The following is a 12266-nucleotide window of genomic DNA, read 5'->3' as shown; positions in this document are numbered from 1 at the left end:
AAAGAAAGAAAAAACAACTCAAATTTAACATAATTCAACACTCTATCCATATTCCATACATCAACATTTCTCACAATCAAAATTTTACTACTTGACTTGCAGTTTTTACAAGAAAATTGCAAACTTTGTCACACAATTTTTTACATGGAAAAATTATAAACTCTCTTAAAGATATACAACTACATAAATTCCTAATGCATTTAATAAAAGATTAGAGTTGATGCAATGAAGAAAACTTAAATGAGCTTTCTATAAAGATTAGAGTATGATATTTCTTCACTTTTTTTTTTGACTTAATAGTATAATATTTCTTCACTATCAATTTTATTCTTACATAATACTCCCCCGTCCCATTTTATAAGACTTCATTTGACTAAATGCATTATTCATATATTTTGTTTTGATCGTATTTTTTAAAAGTATATAAATATAAATATTATCATATAAGATCTTGTTTGATTTGTTTCAAATGAATATTTTTAAAATATCAAATTTCTATAATTTTTACTAATACACAATTAAAAATATTCGTAATCAAAATTATGTATTGGCATACATGCAGTGGTCAATGAATTCTTATATTTTGGGACGGACGGAGTACAAAATCATTTTCGTGACTAACCACGTCTGCAGAAGGATTAATCTTCAATTTTTGGTCTTCTTCTTTAGGATTAGAAAAAAATGATATTATGAATTGATTTAATTAGATGAACTTAAAAAAAATTAATTACATATATAAATTATATGTAATAATAATAATAATAATAATAATAGAATTACGCGTATGAAAAAATTTCAGTTGGGATGAAAAACCCACCTTATGTCATCGTCAACGGTGATAAAAATTTCATACCAATATCATTATCATGTACCCTAAAATAAAAATGCGCAGTGCCTTTTTTGTCTTTTTTCTTTTCATAATTTTTTTTTTATATAAAAAACAAATTTCAGAAGAAAAAGGTCTTGTCAAAATGTACGAGGATTAAATAGAGCTAACTAAGAATTGCTTGGTCCATATATGCGCAGCCTATCAATTGGGTCCAGAGGGGTGCTCGCGGTTCGGTTTGGTTCGGTTTTGGATGACAAATAAAAAAAAATCTGATCCAATCCGATCCAATATTATGCGGTTTAATTTGGATCGGTTTTTGGATATCCAAATTATAAATTGTAATTTTTTTTAATAAATATAAATATTATAAAAAATACTACAAAATAATAGTTTGATATTTTTGACAAAATAAATATTAAGTTTGATGTAAAATATAACATATAATATATTAAAAATTAATATTTTGGAATGACAATTACCAATTATATTCGAAACATGTAAAAAGTAAAAAAAAAAAAATAGATTAGATTAAACTAACATATAGTATTAACAAAATTTAAAATGAAAAAAAAATGTTAATGCAATATATATATATTTATACTAATAAAAAGATAAATAAATATTAAAATATATGTATGCGGTTTGGTTCGGTTTGGATCGGTTTTAAGAAATCAATCCGAAATCCGATCCGATCCAGCGATTTCCACAAAAGAACATCCAAACACATCCAAAAAGCTTCAGTTTTTTGCGATTTTCAGTTTTTTTGGATCGATTTTCGGTTTTTATTTGGATTGGTTTGGATTTGAGCACCCCTAGTCCGACCGAGTCCTAAATGCGAAGGAAATCAATATACACATTTTGTTTTTTATTTCAAGACACAAAATTAATATAATTAAACATTGTTACACGTGATAATTGTTTTTTTAATTATTTTTTTTGACAAAATTTAATTAAAAAATGTTAATACATTTAAATTCGTAGAATATACAAAAATCAGCATAAACTCAACATCACAAAAATTGAAAAAGAGGAATCTACCGAAAAAAATTGTAATATTCAATTTAATAAGGCTTAACTATACATTTGGTCCCTTACGTTTATTTTAGGTTTCAGTTTGGTCCCTTACGTTTAAAAAGTATCTATTTGGTCCCTTACGTTTATTTTAGGTTTCAAGTTAGTTCTTTCCGTCAATTTTGTCACATGTGGCAGTCAATTTGCATATGTGGACTGACACGTGGCACTTGGACACGCTAACACGTGTACTGTTCAAACGGTGTTAGTGACAAAACTAACGGAAAGGACTAACTTGAAACCTAAAATAAACGTAAGGGACCAAATTGATACTTTTTAAACGTAAGAGACCAAATTGAAACCTAAAATAAAAGTAAGGGACCAAATGTGTAGTTAAGCCATTTAATAACATAAAACAATAAAAAAAAAAAAAAAACCTACATGAAATAGAGCTATCCTTTAACTAAAGTACTAGTATTATTAGTGTAATCATTCATTTTAGGGATAATTTTTATATGATCACAAATACAAATCAAACTCTTTTTTTTTTTGTTACAAATCAAACTCATTTAAACACGCATATAAAAATACACATTATCAATACTTTCAATAATAATAATAATAATTATTATAAATTGATTTTTTTTTTCTTTTTACTTTTCTCTAAGTGTGTCTGACTCTGTATCCATTTGAATTGACTTATTTTTGAGTTGATGTAAAACAAATTATGCAAATCAATAAATTTTTATGTATTAATGAATTAACACAAAATTTATTTATTTGTATAAGTTATTATCATAAGCTTAAAAATAAGCCTAATTTATTATAAAAAAAATCTAAATGGGCCCAAAATCTTTTAAATTATAGTTGTGGCTATAGAAATATATATCACTCTCATTTTGGATGATAGCTTCTCTTCCAGCTCCCCATGTTTTCTTTTTCTCCCCTTTGAATTTTTTTTTGCCTTTAAATAAAAACTTTGATTTCTATTTATTGAATTTTTTTTACCTTGAAAAAAAACTTCGGCTTTTGTCTTCCAAATTTTTCTTGAATTTACACTAGAAAAACTTTGAAAAAACTTTGGATTCTTCCAAAATAATTTCAAAGACAGAATGAAATTTTTGAAAAGTATAAAAGAAACCTAGGACCGGAAGAGAAGCTATAATTTTGGATAAGTTTTTCACAAGTACCAAGTCACTCACTACATGATGATGAATTCTGATGATGTGTGGCTTAAAAATTTTCGGTCACTGTTATGTGAGAACACACTCATATATGGGCTTGATTTCAATCTAACAGTTTAAAGAAAAGCAAAATTTATGTTTTAAATTAAAATAGTGAACTTGAATTTAAATAGTTTGATGTTGATCAATCGAATGACTACTGTAACCTAAATGCGTGGAAGAGGTGACAACCGATTCACGTATTTATGTATTGCTATATTTTTATATAAAACATTAAAGGAAATTCTAATATGAATCACCTCTACAAGTGGTCTATCGTGGATCAATATATATAAAATATTGAAAATTTTAATGCCAAATGCCGTTGTTTTAAATTATAAGTTAATAATCATCCTCATTTTAACAGTTGAAATAATGAATTGATGGATATCGACTCGACTAAAAAAACAAAGAATAAAAATATAACTTGAAATAAACTGACGTCAATCATGTCATTGTTTTAGAATAGGTTGTCTCACCTTATTTTAGACGTGCACAGACTATAAAAATTGTGATTTTTTTTTTGTAATTTTTTTTTTGTGAATAATTATTATAGAATTTCTAATAATTGTAAACACCGGTTTAGAGTGGAGCACTCTATAGCTCCATACAAAAATTTATAGTCTATGCATGATATTTGCCTTCATGACTTGACATAATTCATATGCATCGTATCTAGTTGGTACGGGGTTATCAATCATCCATCTATAAATAAGCACAAAATCAATAAATATATATCTCACTCAAACAATACACAACACTTCTTAACTCTCTATATTTGGTTGCATCATATAATATCCTTCTTTCTTTTTCTGATATTATGGCTTCATCTCCATTGATTTTCACAGTCCGGAGGTCCCAACCAGAGTTGGTGCGTCCAGCTGCACCCACTCCTCGCGAAGTTAAACTACTATCTGACATAGATGATCAAGAAGCCCTCCGTTTCAATCTTCCATTCATATTTGTCTTTCGTCACGAACCATCAATGACAAAGAAAAATCCTGTTAAAGTTCTTAAAGATGCACTCTCAAAAACACTTGTTTATTACTATCCAGGTGCAGGAAGGATTATGGAGGGAGCTGAGCGCAAGTTGATGGTGGATTGTACTGGTGAAGGTGTCATGTTCATTGAAGCTGAAGCTGATATAACACTTGATCAATTTGGTGATGCTCTGCAACCTCCATTCCCTTGTTTCCAAGAAATTCTACACGATGTTCCTGGCTCAGAAAAAATTATTGATCGTCCCATTCGACTCATTCAGGTCTAGTTTATAATACTTAAGGCATTCTTGAATAAGATTCTGTCTGTCAAAAAACAGCCGATAACCGATAAACTAGTTTATAATGAATGAACTTATAGGGTGTGTGACTGTATTTGATTTCAAAACGGTTCCTAGTACCAGACAAACTGGGGGCCAAATGACATGACAAAACTAAAATTCTTGTCCTGCACAGAACCACTGGACAACTTTTTGTCCTCTGCACAAGTTGTCTAAAATACCAAAATAATCATTTATTCACGAAACATCGTACAACACAAAGTTTGTTCAATACCTTAAACGTTTGTCTTGTGCTGTTCTGTCTTGTACTGTCCAGTATTGGTCTGTCCAGTATTTATAATTTACAGATCAAATGGTCCTGTGCTTTTCTGTCTTGTACTGTACTGTACTATTCTATCTGGTACTTATATTTTGCAGATAAAAAGACTCATAGCTTATGAGAAGGGGCGTCTCTGAGTTTTAGGAGGCTCTGTGCAAAATATAAAAGTGGCCCCTTAATAAAAAAAATTTAAAAAATTATCGATTTAAATTGCATATAATATAAAAAAAAAAAAAAAACATTCTTGTAAACATATAAATTATCAATATTAAATCTTACATTAAATTAAATAAAACAAGAAATACAAAATAATTATCTTTGAATATAACGTCAAAAAGGAACATCATAATCTAAGATTAAATTTTATGCAAAGATTAAAATGGACTAGAACTATATTTACGAGTATAGATAACTAATATATTGATACTCATGATATTTATGAACATTAACAATATATAATTATTATTTTAGGGCCTAAAAATTAATCTATTAATATACATCTGATATTTTATAGGTATAAATAATATATAAGTAATATTATAATTTTGAGACCTTATGCCGTCACACACCTCGCACATGCCTGCAAGCCGCCTCTGCGCTTATGAGTAAGCTTATAGTGAAAGACAAAATTAGCACTTTATTGTAAAATTTTCTATCCGGAGTCTCCTAAAAATATAATTCTTTAGTTATCCTTAAATTTTTTAATTTTGATCGATTTTTTTTCCAGATATGTTTAAAATATTACTAAAAGTTCATTGGCAAAAATCGGGACCGAGAAATCAAATCTCGAACCTTTTTTGCAAAGAAACTTTTTATAATTTTTAAAATATCTACAAAAATAATAATTAAAAAATACATGATGAATTTACTGCAAAGACCAAAACATGTGCATGAAAATTCTGTAAAAAAAATATTTAACCGTATATTAATTAAAATAGAGAATATATATCTTACACTAAATTCTGTACTTACCTTTTTTTTCTACATACTTTTACATAATATTAGAATTAAAATGACAGGTCACACGTCTCAAATGTGGTGGTTTCATATTGGCCTTGAGTTTAAATCATACATTGGGCGATGCAGTTGGTTTAAGGCAATTCATACATGCCTGGACAGAAATGGCTCAAGGAGCAAATCAACCTTCCATTCAACCTGTGTGGTGTAGAGAGATCCTAATGGCAAGAGACCCGCCACAAATTACATGCAACCATCGTGAATACGAACAAATTACACTTCCTCCAAATACCATCAAGGAAGAAGATACTACTACCACAGTCCATCAATCTTTCTTCTTTACACCTGCTCACGTAGTTGCAATTCGTTGCTTGGTACCACTTCATCTACGTCAATGCACTGCATTCGATCTTATCGCTGCATGTTATTGGTACTGTCGCACAAAAGCATTACAGTTAAGGCCAGAGGAAGAGGTACGAATTATGTGCGTCGTTAATGCACGTTCGAGGTTTACTGATCGCTTGTCACTTGTTGGATATTATGGTAACTGTATTGCTTTCCCCGCGGCTGTCACTACCGCAGGGAAACTTTGTGGAAACCCACTAGGTTATGCAGTAGATTTGATAAGAAAAGCAAAAGCTCAAGTTACAGAGGAATACATGCATTCTGTGGCAGATCTTATGGTTATCAAAGAAAGATGTTCATTTACAGACTTAAGGTCTTCTATTGTGTCAGATTGGACTCGTGCTAAGTTTGCAGAAGTTGATTTTGGATGGGGCGGACCGGTGTATAGTGGCGCGGCTAAGGGTGGACTTGGATCTTTTTCTGGAGGAACTTTTATTGTCCCACATAAGAATGCAAAAGGAGAAGAAGGTTTGATATTACCAATTTGCTTGCCATATGAAGATATGAAGAGGTTTGCCAAAGAGTTAGATGAAATTCTTGCTAGCCAAAATCATGCTACAATAAGTGGATCTAGTTTTGTCACATCTGCTATATAGTTTACAACTTGTGATATTCCAACAAATAACTACTCTCTCCAATCTTAAATATAAGGAAATGTTGGTAAATTTTTTTGATGTATTTGATTCAAAAATTGATTCAAATCATCAATTATTTTTTTACTAATTTTTACTTATGTTTAAAATTGAAGTATTAAATAATCACTATGAGTCAAGTTAAATAAAGTTGTGTTTGTCCCGTGAGCTTCGTTCAGTTGATAAGAATATTATATTATATATGTAAGGGGTCGGAGTTTGAACCCCGTTCTTCCCACTTATCCACCTTAAGAGTAAAATTTCTATCAATTAGACTACTTAAAAAAAAATTGTGTTTGTGTGCACAAGCTTTTGCCCTCTTTGCTATAGAAAAAAGTTGTGTTTGTGTGCAAGAATAATAAAGAAGAAGTTGGATATGGTCCAAAGATGTACAATAGTAAAATTATATATAAATTACATATGTTATCTATTTTATATTGTTATAAAATATATTTTGTACTAAAAAGGTAAGGTTCATATTTGAATAAATTTTCCATAGACTCAATATTGTGGCTATAGAATTTTATCTTTAGGTGAATAAGTTGATGTAGTTTGAATTTCAATCCTATGTGTTGTCTGTGTTAACTAAGCTATGCTAAGAGGATTATAAACTCAATATATTTAGTAATAAGTATACGGAAAAAGTTAGTAAAATAAAAAAGTATATGGACAAAGACTTGCATGGGTGCGTCTCTAAATAAAAAAATTTGAGAGCGCACACACTCACCCAAACCTAACCTTCACCTTTCAATATGTTACTATCTTTCCTCTTTTTCTTCCAAAAGACCTACCGTTAAACTAAAAGAGGGTGGTACACTGCCGACCACTTGAGATATACCGTCATTTACCAACGTGCCACCACAATCACAATCCAAAAATAAATAAATTGTATCACCGTTTGACCGTCATACATTATTTTGATGGAGTGTATTTTGTCATCATCTTCCTCGCTCAACCACGGCCAAGGGCACATCTCTCTCCGTATTACTTCTTATTCTTGATGCCAATGTTTTCCGTCCCCAATTTTCTGATTTTATTTTGTTCTTTCTTCTCAAAAGATTATTTCTTGAAATTTAGGGAAAATATGATAAAATTGTGTTAGAACTTATATAGTCAATTTTTAAAAAATGACAAAAAAATGATATTTTAATTACAATTTTTTTTTCTTTAATTTATGCCATGGACACATCAGCATGACTCATAATACAATTGTTTTGGATACGTCAAGACTCAAAATGTGTCGGTCCATCTATCCAACGGTCACAGAAGACAACTTTCTGTAGTGGCCGACATCAAAATGATTAGCTTAACGGTAATCAATGTATTCTAGTTGTTAACCTACTTGGGTTGGTCTAGTGGTATTGGTTTGAGTCTTTGGAGTATGCTTTTCTCAAGGTTTCAGATTTGATTCTCCTTTGTGCCAATTTCGGTGTTGTAGTCCATACAGAGTAAAAAAAAAAATTTGGCTCGTCAAATTAGTCGATCTTAAGTCCGGATAGTAAGATCGAGGTGGTGACATTCGTCTTCATATATAGTTCATATTAATGACCGTGACTATGCATCAAGGACATACATACACCTTTAATCAAAAGATTCAAAGTATCCAATCTCTTTATAGAAACCTCTTACTTTACGACCTTATTGTTGTCATTGGAGTGTCTTAATTATACGTACACTCCTCATTACAACAACTGTACAAAAGCAGCGATTCATCGTCAGAACCTCTTATACGACCACGTTGCTTCCTAATTCATTTTGGTGCAAAAATGTATTCCCTCCTCCTACTGATTATTTCACGCATATCAATGTATAATTTTGACGATTAATCATTTTAATTATATAAATAATAGTAAAAATTATAAAAATTTAATATTTTAAAAAATTTATCGAGACGAATTATTCTCATAAAAATCGAACTCGGACTCTCAGAATAATTCGTTCTAGAAATGACTTATTAACCAATAGAGTCGAATGTCTTAGTTACCAAGAGTTTTATATTTATTTACAATCTGTAAAGTATAAAAAATTAGTTATCTCTTTTTCCCACCGAATTATTTATAAATACTTTCACCAGTCATTAATTATTATAAGAAAAAAATTTGTTTTTTAAGATGTGTAGAATGTTTGATGTATCTAGACCATATTATAAACTAGATACATCAAACATTCTATAAATCTAAAAAGTAAACGTTTTCTTATAATAATGACGGGAAGAATTATAAAATACTAAAAATTGAACTCTGACTCTCAACTATAGACTTTTCAAAAACTTCTTTATAAACAAAGACAATCAATGTACAACAACTCACTCAAACTAAACACAACACTAATGAGTTCATCATCAATGTTCAACTTCAAAGTGCAGAGGTGCCAACCAGAATTGGTGCAACCAGCTGCACCTACTCCCCATGAAATAAAACTACTATCTGACATAGATAATCAAGAATGCCTACGTTTCAATATTCCTTTCATATTTATCTATCGTCATGAACCATCATCAATCATAGGGAAAGATCTTGTTAAAGTTCTTAGACATGCACTCTCAAAAACACTTGTTTATTACTATCCATTTGCAGGAAGGATTAGGGAGGGAGCTGGGGGCGAGTTGATGGTGGATTGTACCGGTGAAGGTGTCATGTTCGTCGAAGCTGAAGCTGATGTAACACTTGATCAATTTGGTGACTCTCTGCATCCTCCATTCCCTTGGTTTCAACAACTCTTAGATGATGATGTTCATGGAACCCAACAAATTATTGATCATCCCATTTTACTCATACAGGTCTAATTATGTTATATTTCTCTTATCTTGAAATATTATAGGCCTCATTTTAACATAAAACTTATTATAAGCTAAAAAATAAACTAATTCAAATGGGTCAATTGCCAAGAGAGACATGAAAGTTATGTCACCCTAAACAATATATTGACTCCGATCCTTTTTATAAAGAATATATTTTTAAAAAATTATACAGATTTAGGAAGCATATTGTACACATTTATTTTCATTTAATAATTTTATAAATTTACTTGCCTTTTTAGTGTATCTTCTTCACAATATACTTGCTAAACAATATATTTTTGGTCCTTCTAAATTTCGTTTTTAGTTCCTATAAAATTTTCTTTGAAATTCCTGACCAAAAAAAAAAAAATTTCTTTGAAATTTAGTCCTCTAAATTTCTGATTTTCAATTTTAGTCCCTTATTTTTTTCAAAAGTTCGCGTATCACGTTTTAAGGGGCTTTTTTTTGGAAACGTAATTATTAATACTTTAAAATAATTAGTTTAATAATTTAACTACTTAGTCTTTAATTTTTGTTAATTTATCTTTAACTTCAAATTAAAGATTTAATTGTTAAACTAAAAATTAAATAGTTAAATAATCAAACTAATCATATTTAAAGTCTTAATAATGGTATGTTTTCAAGAAAAGTCATTTAAAATATGATAAGTGAACTTTTGAAAAAAGTAGGAATTAAAATTGAAAACTGAAAATGTAGAGGGTCTAAAATTTGAAGAAATTTTTTAGAGGATTAAAAACATATGTAATCCTTATGATTTTGATTTCATTTTTTAAGTAGCTTAGCTATCGACTAAAATTTCACATTTTAAAAGTGATCGAATAAGTGGAATGCTCCGAGTTCAGCATATATAATGTAATATTTAACCTTTAATAAAACTCTTGAAACGAATTATCCAGACTCTAAAATGCACAAGATCAGAGTCTAATATTCACTACATGTTAATTATCAAGTAAAATTAATACAAATTTTAAGAAATAAAAATGTAAAATGTTTTAACAAACAGAGCCTAAACAACCAGGATTTGGATACTTTTTACAAGTCAATACAGTATATTACATATGCCAAATTGAGTTGATTACGATAAATCTTTATCTTTATTTCACATTTGAATTAAAATGACAGGTGACACGTCTCAAGTGTGGTGGTTTTATTCTGTCCTTAAATATGAACCATGCAATTTGTGATGGAACTGGTTTGAAACAATTCATGAATGCTTGGGCAGAAATGGCTCGAGGAGCACATCAACCTTCCATTCAACCTATTTGGCATAGAGAGCTTTTAATGGCAAGAATCCCACCACGCGTTACATGCAACCATCGTGAATTCGAACAAATTATACTTCCTCCAAATACCATCAAGAAAGAAGATACTATTGGTACCATAGTCCATCAATCTTTCTTATTTACACGTGCTCACGTAGCTGCACTTCGTTGTTTGGTTCCACTTCATCTTCGTCAATGCACTACATTCGATCTTATCACTGCATGCTTTTGGTGTTGTCGCACAAAAGCATTGCAGTTAGAGCCAGAGGACGAAGTACGAATGATGTGTGCTGTTAATGCACGTTCTAGGTTGAGTGCTAACCATTCGTCACTTGTTGGATATTATGGTAACTGTTTTGCTTTCCCAGCAGCTGTTACTAGTGTTGGAAAGCTAATTTGTGGAAACCCATGTTATGCGGTGGAATTGATAAAAAAAGCAAAAGGCCAAGTTACTGAAGAATACATGCATTCTTTGGCGGATCTTATGGTTATTAAAGAAAGACATTTAGATACAACCATAAGGTCTTGTGTTGTATCAGACATGATCCGTGCTAAGTACACAAATGTGAATTTTGGGTGGGGCGATGCTGTGTATGGCGGAGTGGTAAAAGGCGGGGCTGGACCGTTTCCTGGAGCAACGTTTATAGTTTCACATAAGAATGCAAAAGAAGAAGAAGGTTTAATATTACTAACTTACTTGCCCTATGAAGATATGAAAAGGTTTGCTGAAGAGTTAGATAAGATGTTTGGTAACCAAAATCAACCTACAACGATTGGTCCTAGTTTTGTGATGTCTACTTTATAATTCGGAGACGTTCCCATATTAGATTAGTAAATCACATTTTTGTAGTAAATACTCAAATGTGATTCAAGTTAAATAAAGTTGTGGGCTTATAATTATGGGCATGTCTAAGTCAGGAATTGAACCCAAAACTTTGGTTAATCTAGAAGAGACTCGCGTAATCTCATCCAAACGCTTTTGGGTATTATTGTTAAATTTTAAGCACAAACCCTATAGTCCAAAAAGTTTGTGATCAAAGCTTAAAGGGTCTATGCTCTTTTATTTTTAAACTAAAATATTCTCGACGTTCAATTGAAGAAATTAATCCTTCGAAATAATTGAGTTATATTTAAAAAGTTGATATATTCTAATAAATATTTGGCTTAAATGTAGTTTTATCCCCCTATTTTGAAAAATGCGGAATTTTACCCCCCCTATTTTATAATTTGTTGGATTTTGCCCTCCACCAAAATTTTGCACAAAATCTGCTTCTGAGCCTCAAGTTCAAAGCTTCGCACAGAACTCAATTTGGATCAATAATTAATAAAACTGATACCGAAACGACCGTAATTGAGTTAGCTTTCCACAAAATCAAACCCCACTAAATTTGGAGTTACAGAGAGAGATTAATTAGCGTTTTAGTGAAAGTCTGTTCAAATTAATTATTGTATGAAACTACTACTGGTATTTTCGTCATGCCTCTCACCCTGTAGCTCATTTTTTAATACTACTTATATGTATGGAAAGCTAACGAAATTACTCTTGTTG

At 30.5% G+C, this 12266-nt stretch overlaps 2 protein-coding genes across 2 annotated transcripts; both read left to right on the top strand.

Annotated features, from left to right (window-relative positions):
• The first annotated feature begins 3710 nt into the window (after positions 1-3710).
• Positions 3711-7085, top strand: LOC123890844 (benzyl alcohol O-benzoyltransferase-like). Its single transcript, XM_045940548.1, has 2 exons — positions 3711-4324; positions 5681-7085. Exons 1-2 carry the CDS (start codon positions 3884-3886, stop codon positions 6617-6619), a joined length of 1380 nt encoding a protein of 459 aa, XP_045796504.1. The 5' UTR covers positions 3711-3883; the 3' UTR covers positions 6620-7085.
• A 1886-nt stretch (positions 7086-8971) lies between these two features.
• LOC123890843 (benzyl alcohol O-benzoyltransferase-like) lies at positions 8972-11756 on the top strand. The gene is made up of 2 exons (XM_045940547.1): positions 8972-9434; positions 10578-11756. The coding sequence occupies exons 1-2, from the start codon at positions 8985-8987 to the stop codon at positions 11520-11522; spliced, it is 1395 nt and encodes a 464-aa protein (XP_045796503.1). The 5' UTR covers positions 8972-8984; the 3' UTR covers positions 11523-11756.
• Positions 11757-12266: the final 510 nt, after the last annotated feature.

This window comes from Trifolium pratense, linkage group LG6 (assembly GCF_020283565.1).
Source record: "Trifolium pratense cultivar HEN17-A07 linkage group LG6, ARS_RC_1.1, whole genome shotgun sequence".
Taxonomy (NCBI): domain Eukaryota; kingdom Viridiplantae; phylum Streptophyta; class Magnoliopsida; order Fabales; family Fabaceae; genus Trifolium; species Trifolium pratense.
Note: the sequence above shows the minus strand (reverse complement) of the source record. Positions and strands in the feature narration are given on the sequence as shown.